At 35.6% G+C, this 22,650-nt stretch overlaps 1 protein-coding gene across 1 annotated transcript; it reads right to left on the reverse strand.

Moving 5' to 3' along the window:
* Positions 1–379: 379 nt before the first annotated feature.
* Positions 380–21,057, reverse strand: LOC126980064 (uncharacterized). Its single transcript, XM_050829684.1, has 14 exons — positions 20,994–21,057; positions 11,555–11,671; positions 11,136–11,267; positions 10,209–10,287; positions 9,257–9,387; positions 8,426–8,583; positions 7,170–7,352; positions 5,742–5,899; positions 5,144–5,267; positions 3,586–3,749; positions 3,049–3,195; positions 2,417–2,558; positions 1,140–1,200; positions 380–394 (listed from the first exon to the last, which is right to left on the reverse strand). Exons 2-14 carry the CDS (start codon positions 11,558–11,560, stop codon positions 380–382), a joined length of 1,500 nt encoding a protein of 499 aa, XP_050685641.1. The 5' UTR covers positions 11,561–11,671; positions 20,994–21,057.
* Between the last annotated feature and the right edge of the window lie 1,593 nt (positions 21,058–22,650).

The following is a 22,650-nucleotide window of genomic DNA, read 5'->3' on the forward strand; positions in this document are numbered from 1 at the left end:
TAGACTTAAGCATTCAGTTGAAGAAGAAGATCGAGCACTCGGCGTTTTTATATTTGTCGAACTGAACAATGAACAGAGACAAATATTGCTACGAACATTTTTTAACTTTAGGGAACGCTCAAGTACCTATTTTTTATTTTTATTTTACCACTTATAATTATTGAAATCTATTTAATTCCCGTCCTCTGGTTGTGGTTCAGTAGACATATTGTTACAAGTAGCTCATGGTAACTGAAGTATGATACAAATGGTCTAGTTGATAACGTCAGCGTGTCTAATTTGGGAATCATAGTGTTCGCGCATTGTTAAATTTCACTCTGACAATTTTTCCCTAAGGCGCCAAAAGAAGTATAACTTCCAGATATTCTTCACGAACATGTTAGACAACGATGTGCTGCAGATACACATATTGGTTATATTAAAAGAATGATGGCAAACTATTCGGCGGATCGATGAGAAAATTGCCTGGCTCGGCGAAAAGCTCGTAGCAAAGCAAACGCTACCCAATTCGCCCCCAAAAGCTTGCTATTTTTTATGAGTTTCAAATTCGCTAGAATGCTTATTTAAAGTGAATGTCTAGTGTATGAGCACCTTAGAATATATTTTTCCTAATTCTTATCACCGCAGTGGCAGTAATTGTGAGTGGAATTTGAATCCATGTTTTGTTTTGCAAGAAATAGTTAATATATTGGATGTTTTAAGAATGACTTGATCTATTGATCACTTTACTCACACATTCTACTTATTCAATATATTTTTTAATTCAACTATAACTTTTGCGTGCTTTTTACTATACTGTATTTGTTTAAAGGGTCCATTATCAGTTGCAAAATCAAGGGAAACTTTGAGAGTTTTATTGGTCTTGATTGATTTAGCTTTGAGATGTTCAATTATTGCAACTTGGCCTTTATATGCACTAGTTATACATAATATTGACTTTATATATGAAAGATGTCTCCGGGTCAAAAATTATTATTTCATATTTTAACTCAAACAAGAGATAGCACTAATTTAAAATGTGTTTCATTTAAATGTGCGATACTCGGGTTAATCAAAGATATAACCTTAGCAAATGTCCGTCCATAAATATGCAATATTATGTCTGTCCGAAGTGTTATTTGATCACAAAGTTTCAAAACCTTTCTATAATCCAAGCCTGACATTTTTTCCCAGTTGAACTTGTAGTAATCTAGTATTTGCCTGAAATTTAAAACAACAAGAAATATTCACTTTATAATAATTATATTAAAAAGGTTAAAAGAAAAAAACGATGAAATTATGATGTGCTGTTGAAGATGATTGATGAAGTCATCAATTCTTTTATATCGCTATGAAAAATACAAACAACAAAATATTTTATGTCGTTTTATAATTTTCATATTTTTTTAATCGGAAAATTATTTTTCTTAAATTTTTCTACCCCCATATTTCTGCAAAAGAAATTGCGCACTTTTCCTGTTGTCATGACAAGAAGGCTCCAAGCAAATGTATAATAAAACTAATTAATTCCGGCGATTTAGATGGTAAAATATTGTTTAAATATGTAATTTTTGGACGTATATGCATGATTTATATCTTTATGTGTCTAGCAAGATTGATTTACATACTATTTAGGTACTGCATATAGGACCTGGACTATCAAAAGATAACCTTGACACTTTCTTCATCCGCCCATGTATACTAATGCTCTGAAGCTACTGAACCAATTTCCAAGTCACTAAAAGTACTTTTTCAAGTCAAAATGAAAAGTAGAAACGCCGGTACACATGTAGCCCTGTCACTATGCGAGTCCCCACGTGGGAGAAGACAAGTGAAACTATACCAATATGTTTCTGTATGTATGTATTTATCATATCTTTATCTCGTATGGGGAAAGCAGAGTATCTGAATTCTGAATCTCTGGAACCATAAGGCGTAGACACCTGAAATTTAGTAGGAATATTCCTTTCTCCGAGAAGAGTTCAGCTTTCTAAGAAGGGATTTTAAGAACAGAACGTCTGTCGGTAAATTGATATGATGTGAAATATGTTGGTTTGCAGCTATTCGCATAAAATAGCAAGGTGTTACATTTTTACTTCATATCCTTCAGCCTGAACTAAGTCGACAAGTATGTACCTATAATACATATAATGATGAGTATATATATCCAAGCCGACACAAGGCCGAACCACTAGTAATCAATAAACTACCTAGTCTGGCCGTAAATACTGGTACAATTAAAAGTAACCAAAAGAGAACATTTGAACTTGGAATCTTGTCATATTTATATGATTGTTCATTGAGTTTTCTCATTTTGTGAAACACACTGTAAAAGTAATAAATGTTATTTGCAATAGAAACTTTTTTTTCTTTGTTTCAGTATTTATGGCAAGACTAGGTTTATAATACTAATCCGAAAGAGCTCAATAAACTCAACTTTTTTGTCGCTGCGTTTAAATTTTCCCTTTTCATGAACCTCTCAATGTCTTTCATGTGCTGTTGGAATGAAGCTAGCGCCTTGTTCACATTTGCTCGCGTGCTTATCACGCGCACAGAGTAGTACGTGACAATCATTGTACCTGGAAATATTCGTCAAAGGTATACTACCACCACATGCTCTTCTACCGCCCTTGTGCTACCTTGATGTTGCGTAAACAAGTCGTTTGTTTGTGTGTCTTTTACCGTATCTATTGCAATAAATGTTCCAATGAGCAATACCACCTAAATACTGTTAAAGTTTCGTACCATAATCGTTGGCAATCTTCTTGGATTCAAATGAATGTGGATGTTCAAAAAGAACATGGGCAACGGTGGTGTACACCTTTAAGTGATACATATGCTTCATCATCGTCATAATAATTTCAGTCGAAAGACGCCCACTGCTGGACAAAGGCCTATCCTAAAGATCTCCACTTCGATCGGTCCTGCGCTGTTCTCATCCTTATACACGTGCTTCCTACACCACCATCATCACAACCCATTATATATTGCAACACCAAAGGAATCTCAGGAGCATTGTCGGCCTTTTTTGATTTTTGGTTAAATTTGTATAACTGATCGATTTCTTACCAATAATCATGCCCAACGTTAAAATTCTCATCTGAACAAAATTTGAGGGTTTGAATATGTTGTATCCCGTGGAAGTTGTCTGGTAAACCACCCAGAAATAAGTGGCTAAGTGCAAGTTCCACGAATTCTCTATGATGTTGAATCGGACTGAAAAAAAAAAAAACAATCCTAATCGCATGACGAAAAGTATATTGCAATTAATAGCAAAAATATAGATTCGGCCCAGCTCGTGATTGAATACAAACATTTGATGACTATGAATGTTTATTTCCGAGTCATGGATGTTTAGCTACATATACTCGTATATATATTTCAGTATGTTTATAGTATCCGGTATGTTATAAATATTATGTTATAGGTTTCGGTATGTATGTTGTTTTAATTATATCGTTATCTGGCACCCATAGTTGAGGCTATGATTATTTTGTGACCGGATAATTTGAGCAAAAGTGTTACAATTATTGAAACCAAATCCTCAAGGTTTAGTACTTCAAATTGAACAATCACTTAGTTGGTAATGACACAAAAACGACTTACACACATCTTGAAAGAGTTCCGTCCAAGATCCACCGTCATCGTCGTACGGTAAGAGATTATATTTGAGCTCTGGTTGCGTCCGGTACACCAGCTTTACAGAGTTTATTACCATCAAGCTCGTCATAACACTCAGGAGAGCTAGGAACGGTGGAATCGCGCGTAGCCTGGACATAAATTAACATGGTCTTTGCATACACAGATGTACGAATTACATAATATATTCAGAAATTACAGTTCTCTCTTTTCCTGATATAGTTCCCTGACTTGTTCTAACAGAATCAACCCTTTTATACAATCTCTTTTATTGAACTCTTCACCTGACTCCGTTTGAGACCACAACCAATGCACGCCAAGACTATTGTCAATACTATACACAGATATATTCATACATTCTATTATTCACTTATTTTTTTTTCATTTAACTATATCTTTTTACGAGCTTTACTATACCGTTTTTGTATATAGCGTCCATTATCATTTGCAAAATGAAAGGAATTTTTTAGGGTTTAGTATCGTGATGTTCAATTTTAGACTTTATATGCACGGTAATACAAAACGGGTCACCTGATGTTAAATTAACACCGCCGTCAATATTCTCTTGCAGGAATTACTGGAATGTTGCCGGCTTTTTACAAAGGTATACCTACACGCATTCTTGAAGGTATCCATTTCGTATCCTCCTGGACACGCACAGCACGCACAAGGCTGCTTGCTCATTCTACAGCTTGGGTGAATGTGGAAGAAAGTTCTTTGATAACCACACTGTGGAGGGACGCCACACATCCAGAAATGGTGGAGATTATATTGTAATTTTATAAATATTACTAGCTGACCCAGCAAACGTTGTATTGCCGATATTAAAATCCCGATACAAAAATAACTGTTGATCGTAGATGGGTGAAAATTTGAAGTTGTATGTATTTTTAATGCTGACTCATAATCAAACAAATTTAAAAAAAAATGTAAAATAAAATTTAAAAAAAATTTTGGACCACCCTTAACATTTAGGGGGATGAAAAATAGATTTTGTCCGATTCTTAGACCTACCCAATATGCACTCAAAATTTCATGAGAATCGGTCAAGCCGTTTCGAAGGAGTTAAACTACAAACACCACGACATGATAATTTTATATATTAGATTATGACATATACATTTAACGGCTTTATTGTATTACCCTTTTTAATAAATTCACCGATTCAAAGACATTAAGTGAAGAACTCTTGGTGAAGAATACCTGTACACTGCTAAGAAAATGTCAAGGTCAGTTGGACTGACACAAAAATTGCAAAGACTGTAAACCTTGGGGTTATCTCCCTGGCAATGAGACGAGCAAGCCACTGAGCTAACGGTGAGTGAACTCAAGATTCTTGAGAAGCTCAAAATTCTCAACGGCACAGCGATAGCGTTATGGTAAGTTGCTGTAGGCTAGTAGTTTCTCAAGCTACGGTGGCCTTCAAACCGAAACAGATAGGGCTTGCACTTATGTGCCTGGTACGTGTGGGCTAAGATACCTCCAATGGCTTAGTAAGAAAGTAATAAATAAAGGTGAAACATACACGAGCAGTACATCGTTGCGCACATATCCAGTAAGGCTGACCATAGCGCTGGGGATTCGGTAGAGCTGCAGCAGTCTGTTTGTGCTCAGGTACGTCATCGACAGGGGAATTGTATACTCGCCTTCTGGAAATGTCAAAAGATTTGCAACTAGATGATTTTTGAAAAAAGACGCGGTTTTTGTTGTTGAAAGTTAATTTGTGCAAATAGAATTCATGTTGTAGATGGATTACTTGTGACTGCTTGTGACTTATAGAAGTCGATCACATATATTACTTAAGAAATATTTTAAGAAGAAATTAAAGGCACAGCAAGGGTCATGATAGTTTCCCAATATGTACTTTAATAAGCCTGGGAACGTTGGTAATTTCTTAAGGCTTTAAATCATCAGACCCGTTAATTATGAGATTATCTTATTCGTAACCTGTCCCTCATTTCGGTTTTAACATAGTGCAAAAGTTTTCGCTTATTAAGTTGATTCTCTTAGTATTTGTGATAGCTTTTGTTATTGAGGCTCAAAAGAGCTAAAGTATGGTGAAAAAATATGGTGTTTTACTTGTGGCATATTTGTCTTCTGCGGATATTGTTGCACAGTCTTACCGGAAGATTCCTTCACTTGGTGTACCACGTACTCCAATGGAGCACACGCAATTAAGTCTACGACAAATGCGCCTTTTAAGTAATGCGCAGCAGTGCTGGCAGGGTGGTATACTAGCAGACCCTTCTCGTTATAGTAGCCCACCAGGATGCGTTGCAGTCTACAAACAATATTAATACGTTTAAAAGTGGCAAAGTTTTGTACTATCACTTAAATATAACTAGTAAGGCTGAATAATGACCCTTTACTGAACGTTTATCGTTTGCCATAAACTGTAAACTGTTTCGAATATTTGCGTTGCAAAGGAGAATGGGAATTTTGGGCCTGATGTTAACAAATTGAAATGTACTTAAATGAAATGGTACATTTTTCTGATGTAAAATAAAAAAAAACGAACTCATTTTGCGTTCTACAAATCGAAAAAACATTAAAATGTAATGGAATGAATATTTAATCGATTAAAATAACATCTCATTATAGTAGCCCACCAGGATACCTTGGAGTCTACAAATAATATTAATATGTTTTAATGTCGCAAATTTTGGTACTGTCACTTATATAAAAGTAGTAAGGCTGCTTAATGGCCCTTTACTGAAAGTTTATCATTTGCAATAAACAGTAAGCTGTTTTGAATATTTGCGTTACAAATGTATTAAATAGCTCCTTATCAAATGCTACTTCAACTATTAGCCTTTTAATAACTGCGAGAAATGGAACGAAGACAGAAATATTTTTACTACAAAAGGGGTCATCAACAAAGTAACACGTGTAGGCATAATATTCCCAAATTGTTTAAGGGTCTCTAAAATATAGGAATCAAATTGTATACCGGTTGCATTATTTCTAAGTATCTTTAGGGTCATACAATATTTTATCGTAAAAGTCATCAAAATTCTTTTACTGTTACAAAGTGATTCCTTAAAATGTATTTTTGTATAGACTTATGTTTTCAGAGGTGCAGCAATGTGAGCTTTTATCGGTAAATCTTTCTCAACAATCATTAGTGCCTATGATTCTGTGTGTCCGTTATACTGTCTTCTAGATAATGTAAATTCACTGTCTCCCAGACGGGTATGCATAGACTAGGAAGTACTATTTGCTTAGGTCCTGGTCATACTTGGGTGGATTCTTCCACTATCATGACACCTTTCAATCATACTTTTGTTCTTGTTACTCTTGACCTCCACAATGCATCATCATCATCGTATTAGATTTATAAATTTCACGTCAGTCAATCTACATTCATCATTATTTTCTCGTCTATTCATTTTTTATTTAACTCCAAATCGCACTCTTATTTTACTGTAATCGTGTTTATAATACGGATTCGTCAAATGAATAGTACTATGTAATGATTAAACTATGCGAAATTGATTTTACAATTAAATAATTAACGATTGTCTTTCATCAATTTTATAAGTAGTTCTTACATGTCAAAATACGCCGTGAAATCTAAAAGCTGTAATAAATAGGTGAGGGAAGTCCAGTGACATCCAAGATAGCTGTAAGTAGGAAAGAGCAGAGCAGACAAGAGAGCGCACACCGCGCGGAACCACTCGTAGCGAGCAAGGTAAGGACCGTCCGGGCGGATTGTGAACCGGGGGAAGATGTACCTGGAAAACCATGAATTTGTTTAGGAGAATAATTTAAAAGATAACAAAGGGGATAAGAATCATTATCAATATATATTAGACCACATTTTACGACCAAATAACAAATATAGATCAAATAAACAGTTTCTATTACACATGGGGCTTGTTTAGCAGGGCTGTGTTAGCTTAAGTCTTCAATTGATTAATAAAATAAATTATGGTGTAACAATCAAGTGGCACAGAACGAGTGTTGATGAAGTGCATAGTGTAAAAAATATTAATAATAATTTTAACAGTAACATAAAAAAAGAAATACACAACGAGCGTCTTGTCTTGTCTCCAGATCGAGAGTGGTATGATTTGAAAACCTTCAACACTCTTATTATTATTCTAGTATCAAAGGAGCATTTGCAGTGTTCAGCTTCAAATTTGTCTTCAATATTCATAAAAAGGGCGAAGTTTCTGTAACTCCATAGAAAAAGAACCGCGCGTTTCACCAGAAACGTTTTCCTCGTACGGCCGCTTTGAGCTGTTCACTGTATTCTCTAACCAATACGACTTAGTACTCCTCGTCCATACTCCCATTTCAAGGTCGGCAATGCATCTCTGGATCCTTGGTATTGCTGATGTCCATGGACGGTTGATTTCTTACTATTGATCAATCCGATTACCCATTCTAATATAAATAAACTGCTGCATTCTCCATTTGCTTGGAACAACTAAGTATCTCTGTAACTCGTACAGATATTAAAACGAAATTAGACATAAGTATTATAGCAACTAATTCAAACATAATTTTATTGCCCCCTTTTATACATATTTTGTATCTGCACCTGTAGATGAATGACCAACCTCTTCCTTCTTTGACTTAAATATCAAACTACTTCGTCAGTTCGTGTCATGTCCATTAAGAGTTTTAATAATAGCGTTTAAAGACAGTGCAGTTTGCCAGGTTTTATTTTACGATGACCACGCTGCTCTAGTTCGTTAACCTATCGGTGGTCGTTAATTTGTGTTTTACCCAGTGTGTTGGTGGGGCATCATTGATCTACATGTTAATCCACCCATTGCCGACAAAAAACGGAATAACAAACCTTAAAATTGAGAAAACTCCAAGTTTTGTAAAAGGGTGTAGAAAATCATGATCTTTTATGTGTTTCCGCGGGAGAGGGAATCTCTGCACGCACGGGGTCGGAGCTGGTGGTGTGTACCAGATGAAAGGTGGGAGCGGAAGTTGCAAGCTGGTGAATTCCTAGTAGAACATCAATAAAATTTAAAAAAATGTGTAGGAAATTGGAATCGTTGCTTTGAAATGTGTGTACTTAATCTGTTTAACCTTATTCCTGCCGTCGAATTCCATCTTCGCATGACTTCCGGGACGATACGACATGGGTACCTTCAAGAAAAGCGCGTATACCTTCCTTAAAGGCCGGCAACGCTCCTGTGATTCCTCTGGTATTGCAAGAGGTTGTAGGCGGCGTTGATCGCTTAACAACAGGTGACCCGTATGCTCATTTGTCCTCCTATTCCATAAAAAAAATCTAATTCTCTAGTTCTCATTATAATATGATCTGTTTTTTTTTATCACAATTTCTGAGTATTTAATTTTTAAAATATTACAAGAGCGGAAACAGTATAATAATTCTCAATTTAATTATTATCACAAAATTAAAAAAGTATTATTATGGCGTTAATAGACAAATATTTTTCTTTTCTTTGCCTTTTGTTATAACTATTGAAACTAGAACTCGAATGTAAGTCAATTTTATCATGATTTGGGTTGAAAAATTACTATAAGCGTAGCATTTATAAAGTTATTTTTGTACAAATTTTATAGAGTTATCAATCGATGTAGTTAAATCAGCTGAAGCATTTTTATTATTATCTATGTTGTACGTTAATAATGATTAAATAAATAATCTTACAGGCTGTTCTTTTGAGAAATCTAACGCGTCTTTTAGTTGTGGCGTCTCGATGAGATTCAGTAAATACTTTCTTGAAATTGAAAACACTTGAATGTGTGTCACAGCACGTATTGTGTAGAACGCTGGCACTCCTGGAATAAAAATAATCGGTCAGCGAACCGGATTAATGCGGCCATTTCTTGTTAAAACCAACATCACTGTGGGTCCGCTGAGAAACAAATTCTAAAACTTTAAAATTCTTTCAGAATGTGCGTTCTCAGACATTCATTTGAGAATTTCACATTCATTTCAATTTCACAAAATGACACGGCTTAGTTTTATATTTACTTATTTTTTTCAGCCATCATCGTCATCCTTCAAATCCCGCCTGCCTTTTTAACCAAGCGTTTATTAGCTTGGTTTGTAACGCAATTCTATGTGAAGGAATCATAAACTTGATTGTCGACCACTTCAAAAAATCGGATTAATTTGAAACTGCACACATATCAAGGACCGATGACGATGCAATACATTTAAAAGCACTGTCTACTTTGCACACTTATCAAGAACAAATGAATTAGTAATTTGAATAGTCTATCCCAAGCGGTTTTTTTATGTGCAACAACCGACATTGTACCTATTTGTGCAAAAGACCAATGCACGTGTGCAAAAGACAAACACTCGCATAAAAAAGTTGATTATGCGATCATACAAAACTGCCATCGCTTATGGCATAAAAACAAAAAATAAATGTATGGAAATAGCCTGTCAGTGTGGCTTTAGTCATTTTTCTGTCTGGGAAAGAAATACCGGTAAGCTGGTATGGTGATCTCGGCAAATTTTGAATAGATTTTTACTCATACTTCTCGCATCCTTTTTTTCGGCCATACTATTGGATAGGCAGCCATTTTTTGTTTAGTCCTTTCCGTGACAGTACTTTCAATATCAAAAACTATATGAAAATCGATCTTACTCAACAAACAGGAAACAACACCGAAATGATGCTTCGCAGTGATTTGAGCGACCACAGATCTGGTAACTGGACTCAGAACCTGAAAAAAAAATATTTTCCTTATAACGGTATTTTTCCATCAGCGGTTCATGAGCCCCACGCTAATTTAAAAGGTGATCCCTCGAGATTACATCAACAATGGTTTTTATTGGTCACCCAGAAATGCCGAGTTGAACCATATTAGGTTTAGGGAGTCATCATCACTACATATTATTATAAAACATTCATTGTATGTCTTCTACCGCATTTATCACGGGGAGTGTTCCTAAGAGCTGTTTCACCTGATTCCTGCCGCCGAATCGCACCTTCGCACGACACCCCGGAAGTTAGGATATCATCCCCACCATCTGGATGTGTGGCGGAATCCCAGCGGATACTCCATAGGGAGTCCCGCTTGCGCCTCTCTCTCCCCAAGAGAAGGTCGCCTTCGATGAAGGCTTAGAGGGCACTTGCCCAAAGCCAACCTCAGGTGGTGTTTTCAGGGTAGGCACTTAGGTTTTACGTGAGTCCCACATAACCAACGCAGACTTAGGCTGCGTTGGTATGCATGAGTATTCACCACCTGTCTCCCGTCGTTATCCCGGAGGGTAGCCCTTTTCCTTTGTCTGGGCGCAAAAAAAAATGTTTAGCAGTCCTCCACAGTGTGGTTTTCAAGGAGCTTTCTTCCACGTACTACAAAGCTATGGAATGAGCTTCCATGTGCGGTGTTTCCGGGACGATACGACATGGGTACCTTAAAAAAAGGCCGTAGACCTTCCTTAAAGGCCGGCAACACTGTGCGACAGATAACCAATATCTAAATAATCTACCTCGAGAATTTTGGCCGCCTGAGCCTCTATAGGTATGTTTACCTTAAGCCCACATTGATACACGCCTAATAATACTCACTTCGCACATTCCCTGCTTGATGACATATAGCTCGTTAGAGATATCTCCCGTGTTCAACAATATTTCATTCGGGCAAGCGTAGAACAGCTTCGCATTCGATGACAAATTCTTTAGATCCTCCTGTTTTAGGAACTGAAATTTCATCAAGTCAAAACACACAGTAATTGTTTGAACTATTAAAACCTAAATGTTAGTGAATTTAAACATACTACACATACCAGAAAATATATTTTTATTATTTTTCTCTTCTCTTTTTCTTAAAGAAAATTGTATTACGTTTGTAATTGTAAAACAGATTGATCAAAAAGTTTCGAAAATATATATTTTTATTATTATTTCCTGCGCCACCAAGTAAATTTAAGTTCCAGACTTTATTCATTTGATCATTTTACCTTTTCAAAAGTTATATTAAAACTGACCTTCATGAAAGGAACACACAGGATGTACTTGCTTCGCTGTCTGGCCACTATATCCTGATAGACATGCGGTGGAAGATCATGGAAGATTGAGCCCTTCTTCTCAGTCAGAGAATATGCCTGAAATGTGGTGTTATTGTACAATGTGTGTATTTTACCAGTTCCAGTTCTAATCGGCTGCTTTGCACAGGATGCCGACTAAACTATGGGTACCACAACGGCGCCTATTTCTGCCGTGAAGCAGTAATGTGTAAACATTACTGTGTTTCGGTCTGAAGGGCGCCGTAGCTAGTGAAATTACTGGGCAAATGAGACGTAACATCTTGACGTGTCAAGGTGATGAGCGCAATTGCGGTGCCGCTCAGAATTTTATTGTATCAAGAATCCTGAGCGGCACTGCATTGTAATGTACAGGGCGTATCAATTACTATAATTTGAGATAGAAAGAAAAAAATTCTAGTCTTAAGACAACTAAAAAAATACGCATTAAAATTTCGAAAATATTTTTTTAATGGAAATATATGTCTTGGACCAACGGTTGTATTCGCCTTTACCACTTTAGTCGCTAATTGAGCCTAATCACCTCATATAATATATAAATCCAGCCCCTGATGTTTGTTTCCAGTGAACTCCTAACCTAATGAATTGATTTAAATGGATATTACTTCATGTGCAGTGCACTTTGGGAGGTAGGATAGTTTTTATTTCGATTTGGGACCCATAATTTTTTTTATTTCCATTTTTTAGTATGGACATATTTTCTATTTAGTTCATATGCTCTAGAATTTAATGACGTACGGTTTGACAGTTCTGCTGTCAAACAATTTCATTATAACAACAAGGAGCATATTTTACGAAACAATTCTTGCTGGTATGAAATATTATTGACAATTCCATAAAATCAGTATTTTATTTATTACTAGCTGACCCGGCAAACGTTGTTTTGCCACATAAATTATTTTTAGAGTTACACCGTTTCTTGGACATTACAACATTACTTTATTTTTCTAAACCAAAAGATTTTTTCTAAAACAAACGTAGCCTAAGTTACTCCTTATTACAACAGCTACCTGCCAGTAAAAGTCCCGTCAAAATCGGTCCAGCCATTTCAGACATTAGCTGGAACAAACAGTCAGGCAGACAAGAATTCTAAAAAATGTTATTTTGGTGTATTTACCGTATATATATTCATATACATGTATTAAAAGGCGGTTATTTCAATATTACAAACATACACTCCAATTTTATTTATATGTATAGATGTACAGAACAACGTCTGTCGGATTAGCTAGTAACCTCATAAAAGTACTCAATGTTTTTGTTCATGCTTCAAATATAAATGTACAATATTATAATAAGTACCACTAATTCATTCGATTGTTATTTTTTTTATGTTATTAAGAGCTTGAAGTAGTGTTTCATTATTAGACCCGAACCCGCGAAAATTGTTTCATTGTGGTTCCATATTGTTAACGCCTGTCAAAGTCACTTGAACTTACATAGATACTCTGTGGTAATCTTTAGGATTGTATTGTGAAATGTTGTTACTCTTTGTTAAATTATATTCGTACCAACTGTCAAGATTAAAGTATCCAGGTCAATTAAAATACTTGTTTAAATTAGTTTATTGATCACATTATGTTCACGACGAAACATAAATTGGCGACTGAGTAGAAGTTTCAAGAAACAATTAATCTAAAAATTATCATATATTGAACACGTGTACGATTGGACAATTATCTTAAAGCTTAACAAGAGAAGAAACCGTTACATTACAAAAGAGGTTGACTTAGGATATAATTCTAATCCTTGAAATATACTGGAATATACAGAGATTGGTGATAAATTCAAGAAGCAGATGATAAAATCATTGAATACGGCCAAGCAGTGACGCAGCTAAAGCATCACCTTGCAGCATAGTTCATCACTCATCAGCTAAGTGCCTTGGTTATTTTCCTTGTAATCCTAAATATCAATATTTCAATTTATTATTCATCACATTTTGCATTGTTAAGTAGAAACCCAATGTTTAATTATCTTTTACGTATTCGCAAAATTAATGATAACTTTTTTGAAAGTACCTTCATCTTTGTTTAAATTATAAAATCTTTCAGATTTCTTTAATTTAACCTAATTCAAGCTGTAAATTAGTAACAAACGCTGAAAGTTAACTTTATTCATAAAAATAATTTATTATCTTGCCAGTTTTTACGCTATATTTAAAAGTTCTTGCCGAACAATTCCAGGCTAATTACACGGACCTAACAACGTCGGTTACCAGAGCTGGTGTCTGTGGTACGTACACTTTTGCTGAGCTGATAAGCACTTGTCCTGAATAACGCCGAGTGAGGAACGTGAGCTAATTTTTATTTTAAATTTTTATTAAATTATGATTTATTGCTTAACTACACTGGCCTTCAAAAGTAAGTATCACACTTTTAAAATTGGGATAACGTTTTAAGTTCACAAGATATACTTTCAAAATAAAAAGGACTCCAAAGAGAAATTAATTTTGTACATAAAAACTTTATAGTCGGTAACCTTCTTTTAAGAATTGGCTGAAAAAAAACTTCAAAAACAAAACCATTCCTTTTCAAAGTGGACGTTTCCGAATTACAATTTTACCATTCACATTATTCTTTCTGCTTTAAATTTTTTTCGAGATCGATGGGTCTTGTTTTAAAAATTTATGCTAAAAAGCACATAACATTTATTTATCATGCCTCTTTCAGTTGAAGAATGTGCTAGGATCATGGCTTTTCTGGAACTAGGCGTCAGTATGCGTCGCACTGCAAGAATGGTGGGTGTGACGGTACTTACGGTCCAGAAGGTAAAGCGAAGGTACGAAGAGACTGGACACCATCTGAGGAGACCTTGTAATGGCAGACCCAGGTGTACCAGTGCCCGAGAAGATCGTTATATTATTTCCACTGTGTTAAGAAATCGCCACCAAAATGCAGTTGAAGTCCAGCAACAGCTACTTCAGACCCGGAGGGACTACATTAGTGACAGTACAGTGAGAAGAAGACTTGCTGAAGCAAATTTGAAACCCCGAACACCAGCAAGTGGCCCAAAACTCGAGAGACAGCATCGAGTAGCGAGACTGCGATACGCCCGTGAACACATGCAGTGGGATGAAGAAGAATGGTCAAGAATTTTGTTTACAGATGAGTCTCGATTCTCCCTTTACACTTCTGATGGAAGGCGAAGTGTTTACAGGCGACCTATTGAGCGATACCTTTAAGCCTGCATCTCAGAAAGAGTCCAATACGGTGGAGGCAGTGTACATGTATGGGCTGGCATATCTTCAGAAGGTCGCACAGAGCTAGTAGCCATAGAAAATGGCACCCTCACTAGGCAAAGATATGCTCAATGAGTATGCAGGGCCGTATTTAGCAAATATGGGTGATGGATCGATGCTGATGCATGATAATGCCCGGCTACACACGGCTCATATCGTACAAGAGTATATTCAGGAGGTCGGTATGAGCGTGATGGCTTGGCCATCAAGAAGTCCTGATCTCAACCCGATTGAACACGCCTGGGTTGAGCTTGGGAGGCTAGTCAGAAATCGCAGACCACCACCTACTACCCTCAGGGCACTAAAGCAGGCCCTGGTAGAAGAATGGGAGGATATTCCCCAACATCGGCTCCGAAACCTAGTGTTCAGTATGCCAAACCGGCTCGAAGCTGTAATCAGAGCTCGAGGAGGCAATACCAGATATTAAAAATTAAATAACATGTAATACATTTTAGTTAATTTTTTTTACACTAAACTAAAAATGTCTATTTTCATTGTTTTATCTTTTTTAAGTTAAAAATGTTACTAATGTATAATTTTAGTTTCTAAGAATTAAACCCTATAAAATTTGCAACAAAACGTTTTTAATCTTAAATCTCTACCTTCTATAGTTAAGAAAAAAAAATTAATTTGAAAAGTGTGATACTTACTTTTGCAGGCCAGTGTATATTCTTAGTTTATAATTTTAAAGAAAAGTGCTAAAAATGGCAAGTAAAGGCAAAACTCAGAGTATAAATTCTGAGATGAAAATTTTGTGCACAAAACGAAGCTCAATTAAAGGTCAAATTACCAACTTTAAAAATTATTTAGATAAAATCACAAAGCAATCTACATTCACATCTTTTGAATTAACTGAGCTTTCTTTGAAGTTCAGTAGATTTGAAAGTCAGATAGAATTATTAAATTCAGAGAATTTGGATGCAGAAATTGATGAGCGAGAGCAAATCGAGCAAGAACTAATATTGTGTTCCGCTATGGCTAAGAGCTTAATTGAAAATCAAAATCAAATCAAATCAATAGAACAGGAACGAAATAAGCGCGAATCTTTATTTCAAGAAGCTCAATGCTCTATCGATCATGGTGACGTTGGCATAAAATTGCCCCAAATTGAAATAGCTAAGTTTGATGGATCATATTTTCACTGGCTTGCATTTCGCGATACATTTCGTTATTTGATTCATAGCAATCAACGTATTCCCACTATACAAAAATTTAATTATTTATGATCTTACCTGGAGGGAGAAGCTGCACGCATAGTTTCAAATATTGAGGTTTCATCAGCTAATTATCTTATTGCCTGGCAATTACTTAACGACCGCTATATTAATAAAAAACTATTGATATATCATCATTTGAAATCTCTTTTTAACATACAAATGCCAAATCGGGATTCTGACAGTTCTTTAAGATTTTTAGTTGATAACGTTACGAAGAACTTACGCGCTCTTTCTAACCTCGGACAGCCCACTGATCATTGGGATACTTTGATAATTTTTATGTTGACTTCTAAGCTTGACAATCATACATTAATAAAGTGGGAAGAGCGGTGTTTCCGGGACGATACGACATGGCTACCTTCAAAAAAAGCGCGTACACCTTCCTTAAAAGCCGACAACGCTCTTGTGATTCCTCTGGTGTTGCAAGAGAATGTAGGCGGCGGTGATCACGTAACACCAGGCGACCCGTACGCTCGTTTGTCCTCCTATTCCATAAAAAAAGAGCATCGGAATGGCTTTGATGACTTTCCTACATTAGAACAATTTAAGTGTTTTTTTACTGATCGTGCCCGTTCTCGAATCAATACATCGCAATAAATCCGATAGTAATATAAAATCAGTATGTGGGTAATAATAACAAACAGTATTCAAATATAAATCATTTCCGACAGTAAATGTAGTAAAAGGTACGGTATTTCAATGCATAATATGCAATCAAAATCAAAAAATATATGACTGTCCTATATTTAAATCAAAAACTATTAAGGCCAAGCTAGTCAATATTATAAAATATAAATTATGTTCTAATTGTTAAAGGCAAGGGCATCCTGTTGGTGTATGCCGCATGGGTCAGATGCAAAAAACGGCACTATACTTTACTGCATAGTGATTTTAACGAAACAAAGGTTAATTCCATCGAAATTGATACGTTTGATACATGTACTTCATCTATTTCTAATTTTACTAAAGAAAATACTAGTCAAAAAATTTTGCCTACTGCCCTAATTAAAATTTTGAATCCGGTGACTAAAGAGGTGATGCAAGTGCGCACCCTACTAGATTCAGGCAGTCAGTCATCATTCATTACGCAATTTATGCAACAAAAATTATCTCTAAAGGTAAATCCTACATCAATAAATGTTATTGGAATTGGTAATTGTCTCGCAAGCACAGTAAGCAAAAGCTGTGTCGTTCAATTACAGTCCCCATATTCAAATTATAAACACAAGGTCTCTTGTTTGGTATTAGATAATTTAACGGGAAAATTGCCAAGGTATTCCATTGATATAAAAAAATAAAATAATTATTGATGAACTGAATCATTATTTTATTAATCTCATAGTTCAAAAGTAATCCTTTCAAAGTGAATTTTAAACGTTATTCTCATGTCGAAAATATTATTCAAATTCTTTTTCTGAATTTGCAGCTCAGTAAGGCATCAAATTTTATTTTTACTCCTTCGTATGCACCTCAATTTGGCGGTATTCGGGAGGCCTGAGTTAAGTCCGCAAAATTTCATATAAAACGTGTAATTCTTATCTGGCGTTTGAGAAGATAACAACTTTGTTTGCACAAGTGGAATCACAGGACACTTAACAGGTGTCTGTTGTCCTCCTCACCCAACGATTTCCTGTTTTTTTTTTGTTTTTAATTGGAAGACCCCTAAATTAGCTTCACCTTCCTTGGAAAACAAAAATGAGAGCAGCCTCAACGTTTTTGGAAGAGGTGGCAGAGACAGTACATCTGTGAGCTTCAATTACGTACTAAGTGGAATGGAAATACTGCTAGTATCAAAATTGGTGATTTGGTCCTGATTAGCGATGACTCGGCGCCTCCATTATGCTAGATTGCTTGCCGAATAGCTAAATTATATCCAGGATCTGATAACATACCACGCGTAGCTGATGTAACCACTACAAAAGGATTCTATCGACGTCCCTTAGTTCGACTTTGCCCTCTTCTTCCAGATGTAACTAATTAGTTTAAGAACTGGCGTCTTCCACGGCGGGAAGTATGTTTACGCCTGTCAAAGTCACTTGAACTTACATAGATACTCTGTGGTAATCTTAAGGATTGTATTGTGAAATGTTGTTACTCTTTGTTATATTATATTCGTACCAACTGTCGAGATTAAAGTATCCAGGTCAATTAAAATAGAAGTTTAAATTAATTTATTGATCACATTATGTTCACGACGAAACACATATATGAGTATTCTTCTTGGGTTTCGTATCCATGAATTAATTTGTCCAAGAATAACGCCCTCAAGTTAATTATAATCAAAAATAACCAATCAATATTGTCAACATGTTATTTTTTAAAGTGATAACCCTCACTTCTGGGATTAATTACACAAGTGAAATGTAGATGAAGCCACAACCTGAGAGTTCAACAAGACACAGTCACTCGAACGGTTGGCTGTGTGGAAGAGCGCTCACATGGAACGCGAGAGGTCGAGACCCAATTTTGTTTTCAAATTTAATTTTTCAGGGCATGTTTTACATTCCCCTTAAACGTCCCCTATAATATTCCCTGAAAAGGTCATGAAACGTCGGGTTAAATAAAATAATAATAAATTATGGGTTTTCCCGCTGACCGAACCGGTAAATAGTACATGATACAATCACAATAAAGTTGATATGGCTAGTTAGTAAAAAAAATTGCCTTCAATAGTTACCTTATCGCTATGCCAGATGAGTTCAAGATATGATTTGAATCTGTCTCTCAACACCGGCTCCACGTCACTTCTTACTAAGAAACTCATCACATTTTCGATGAAGGCATCGTATTCCTCTCTGTTAGATTAAAAATATTGTTTCTTATATTACATAATACTTATACTACTTATTATTTAAAATTAAATTAAATTATATTAAAAGAGATATTTGATTGAAGAAAGTGCTGACGACCCGACAGCCTGGTGTTGAACTGTTGAACAATCTAGATATGTCAATGTGTGCGTGAGATAGTGGTATCTACTTTAATAATTAAAATAATGAGCTATTTTTTTATCACCTGTTGTTAAGTGATCTCCGCCGCCCACAATCTCTTGTAACACCAGAGGAATCGCAGGAGCGTTAACGGCCTTTAAGGTACGCGCTTTTTTTGAAGGTACCCATGTCGTATCGTCCCGGAAACACCGCATAAGGAAGCTCATTTCACAGCTTTGTAGTCCGAGGAAGAAAGCTCCTTGAAAACCGCATTGTGGAGGACCGCCACACATTCAGATGGTGAGGATGATATCCTAACTTGTGGAGTGTCCTCCGAAGATGGAATTCTGCGGAAGGAAACATGTTAAACAGCTCTTCGGAACACTTCCCGTGATAAATGCGGTAAAAGACACACAAAAAAGCGACGTCTCTACGCAACGCCAAGTTAAGTCCGACTTTTCAGTCAAAATCGGTTATACTAACAATATATTCGATTTCCTTTTCTTTCTCGCTGTATATCCGTTAGAAATTTGTTTGTCTATACGTTCGTCTATATCTAAAATCGAAATTTATTTATTTTTTATTCTATCCAACACAAAATTGATAGCGCAATCTGTTCATGCTGTGTTGGTTCCGCGCCAGAGCTCGTGTCCAAAAATTACTCTAATTTTCAATCTAAGTATCCATTTAACACTTGAAGTCGAATAAAAAAAATAATTGAATAAATTAATCAAATATTATTTTCCATATAACAACATATCTGGCAATTCAATGTTACTTTATACCAAAATTCTCGATATATACGATGCGGGACTCAAACTCCGAGCGCTTTTACCAACTGAGCCAACAGTCCGAGTGACGAATCGACCGTAAATCTTGTTCAATGCTCAGGTTGTGATTATGATTATTTTGTAGCTGTAGATTGTATCTCACATCCTACTTATATAAAGGGTTAAAGGGAAAGTCGTACAGAATATAAATAACTAGCTGACCCGGCACACGTTATTTTGCCATATAAATTGTATTGCTCTTGTGCTTGCTAGTTGATAAGAGATGGCGCTAGTTGTATTCATTAGTAACAATCACACTTCTTTTATATTTTGTATAATTCACACTATAGTTTTATAAATTATAGCCTATAAGTTATTCTGGTGTGTTAGCTATATTATTGTAAAGTTTCATCAAAATCTATTCAGTAGATTTTGCGTTAAAGAAGTTCAAACATACAAACCTTCACATTTACAATATTAGTAGGATATAGCTAAAGGACGGAATTCTTCACGTTATTTCTGATGGATTTGATTCTGTAATATGGTGTCCGAAACTTAACCGTTATGGAGATATTAAACTTCGAAGTTTTTTTAAAACCACATTTTTTTGCTTTCAAATCGCTTTTTTTAGTAATGGAGCTCTTGAGTTTTTTATGATAAAACATAAACTTAAAACTTAGAAAATAACTTTGCACAGGATGCCGACTAGATAATAGGTACCACTACGGCGCCTATTTCTGCCGTGAAGCAGTAATATGTAAGCACTCCTTTGTTTCGGTCTGAAGGGCGCCATAGGTATTGAAATTACTGGGCAAATGAGACTTCTTCTTAACATTTAACATCTTATGTCTCATGGTGACGAGCGCAGTTGTAGTGCAATTACAATGCACTGCGCATTGTAATGGGCAGGGCGTATCAATGACCATCAGCTGAACGTCCCTTATTTTAATAAAAAATAACTTATTATTAGCAGTTCAAAAGGCCTGATAAAGTTTAGAACTCAATAATTTTCTATTTATCTTTGAAGCGATACTTTTATAAAAACCGTATAGAAACTGTTGTGCAAGTTAAGTTTAAAAACTTCTTTAGCTAACCAAAAAAGTATAATAACAATTAACAATCATAAATTAGTAGAAAGTGGGTATTAGTGATACTCGTCAAGATGCGCTGATGATACCAGACTGATCACATCGTATTGGCTACCATGTAGTGGAGTAGAGTTACCTCATAGCCGTGGTCACCATGATGGTGGCGGAGTACACCGCCTCCATGTAGATATGCAGCACGATGCACAGCTCCAACACCAGCAGGATGTGGAATAGACCTTCGTAACCTCCCCACGGATAGTCCTCTATGTGCGCTGTTCAATATAACACAAATACCTTTATTTCTATCTCTATGTTTTTATATATATTCTTTTAATTATAGCTTTATTTCCTTATACATTTAGATATTTACTTAAAAAATGTATTTGTTAGTATGTGTTAGTATTTCACTATTTTAAATAAAAGTACCTATTTTGTTAGTATAATTAGTTATTATTTTCGAAACAAGGACCGCCTTTAGCTGTAAAAGCCTCCTCCATTGATTTCCACTCGTTCCTGTCTCGTGCCATTCTTGTCCAACACCTTTCCTGCTGTTTCTACTATGTCATCGCTCCATCTGTTATTAGGCCTGCCTCGATTTCGTTTCCTATTTATAGGGTACCAGTTCGTTGCTACTTTGGACCACCTTTCGTCTTTTGTTCTTTGTATATGTCCAGCCCATTTCCATTTTAAACGTAGAACAGATAAGGCTACACCTTTTGCTTTGGTTTTCTTTCTTATTGTGATATTTTTAATTTTATCTCTTGAAGTTATATGGGGCTAAGAATAAGTTCTTAGCCCCATATAACTTCTCTCAATTCCTCTCTGACAAACTTTAACTTTTTCTAAGTTTCTATAGGTTAGAGGCCATGTCTGACAAGCGTAAGTGAGGCATGGCATTAAACAGGTCTCCATAGCTTTTGTTTTAAGCTTCGTTGGCAAATTTGATTTGAAAATTTCCTTAATCGACCAGTATTTATTCCAAGTGCTTTAAGTTCTACGTTCTATTTCTTTCTCATTGCAAGATTTGAAAGACATAACATGCCCTAGAAAAATGAAATCAATGTAACTCATAGGTATCTGTTCTCTGTTAGTCATTATTTTTGTCTTGTCTTGATTTATTTCGAGGCCCACTTTCTTACTTTCTTGGCAGAGTGAGTTAATCATGAATTCCATTTCTATTGGATCTTCTATCAATATGTAGCATATTTTAAATTGTACAGCAATGATTATTTCTTAAAATGTTAAACTACGGTTGGGAGAGGGGCTCAAACTTGGTAGAACCTGTGCTAGTGCTAGTCTCCTCCGGGCCCTCCCCACTCTTAAGTTATTATATAATTGCAAAATACACCCAAATACAGTACACAATTGGACGTAATTCCAGAAAAACGTTCCAAACCACAATGTTATTAATACGTGACACAGTGATACTAATACGTAAAGTGAAAACCTTGTACTCCTTTTAAAAGAATGGATGAACGTAAAATTAAACACAGTTAAAGTTTATATGGAGAAGAAGTTCTTTTTTACAAAATGCTTAAAATACATTAAATTAATTATAATAAATATGACATATACTAGAGCATGAATGTATATAACATATACACACACATACATTAAAAAGAGGTATATAATATAGTGTACAATTCCCAACTAATGCACTCACGTATAGAAACAGCTGTTCACTGAGCGAAGACATTTATTCCAAAAAATACAACTAACCTATGTAACGGCTAAAAATATTTAAAGCGTGTTTAGAAAATACCGTCTTAATAATACAGCGCCATCTAGTTTCA

The sequence above is a fragment of the Leptidea sinapis genome, chromosome 4 (genome assembly GCF_905404315.1).
Source record: "Leptidea sinapis chromosome 4, ilLepSina1.1, whole genome shotgun sequence".
NCBI lineage: Eukaryota > Metazoa > Arthropoda > Insecta > Lepidoptera > Pieridae > Leptidea > Leptidea sinapis.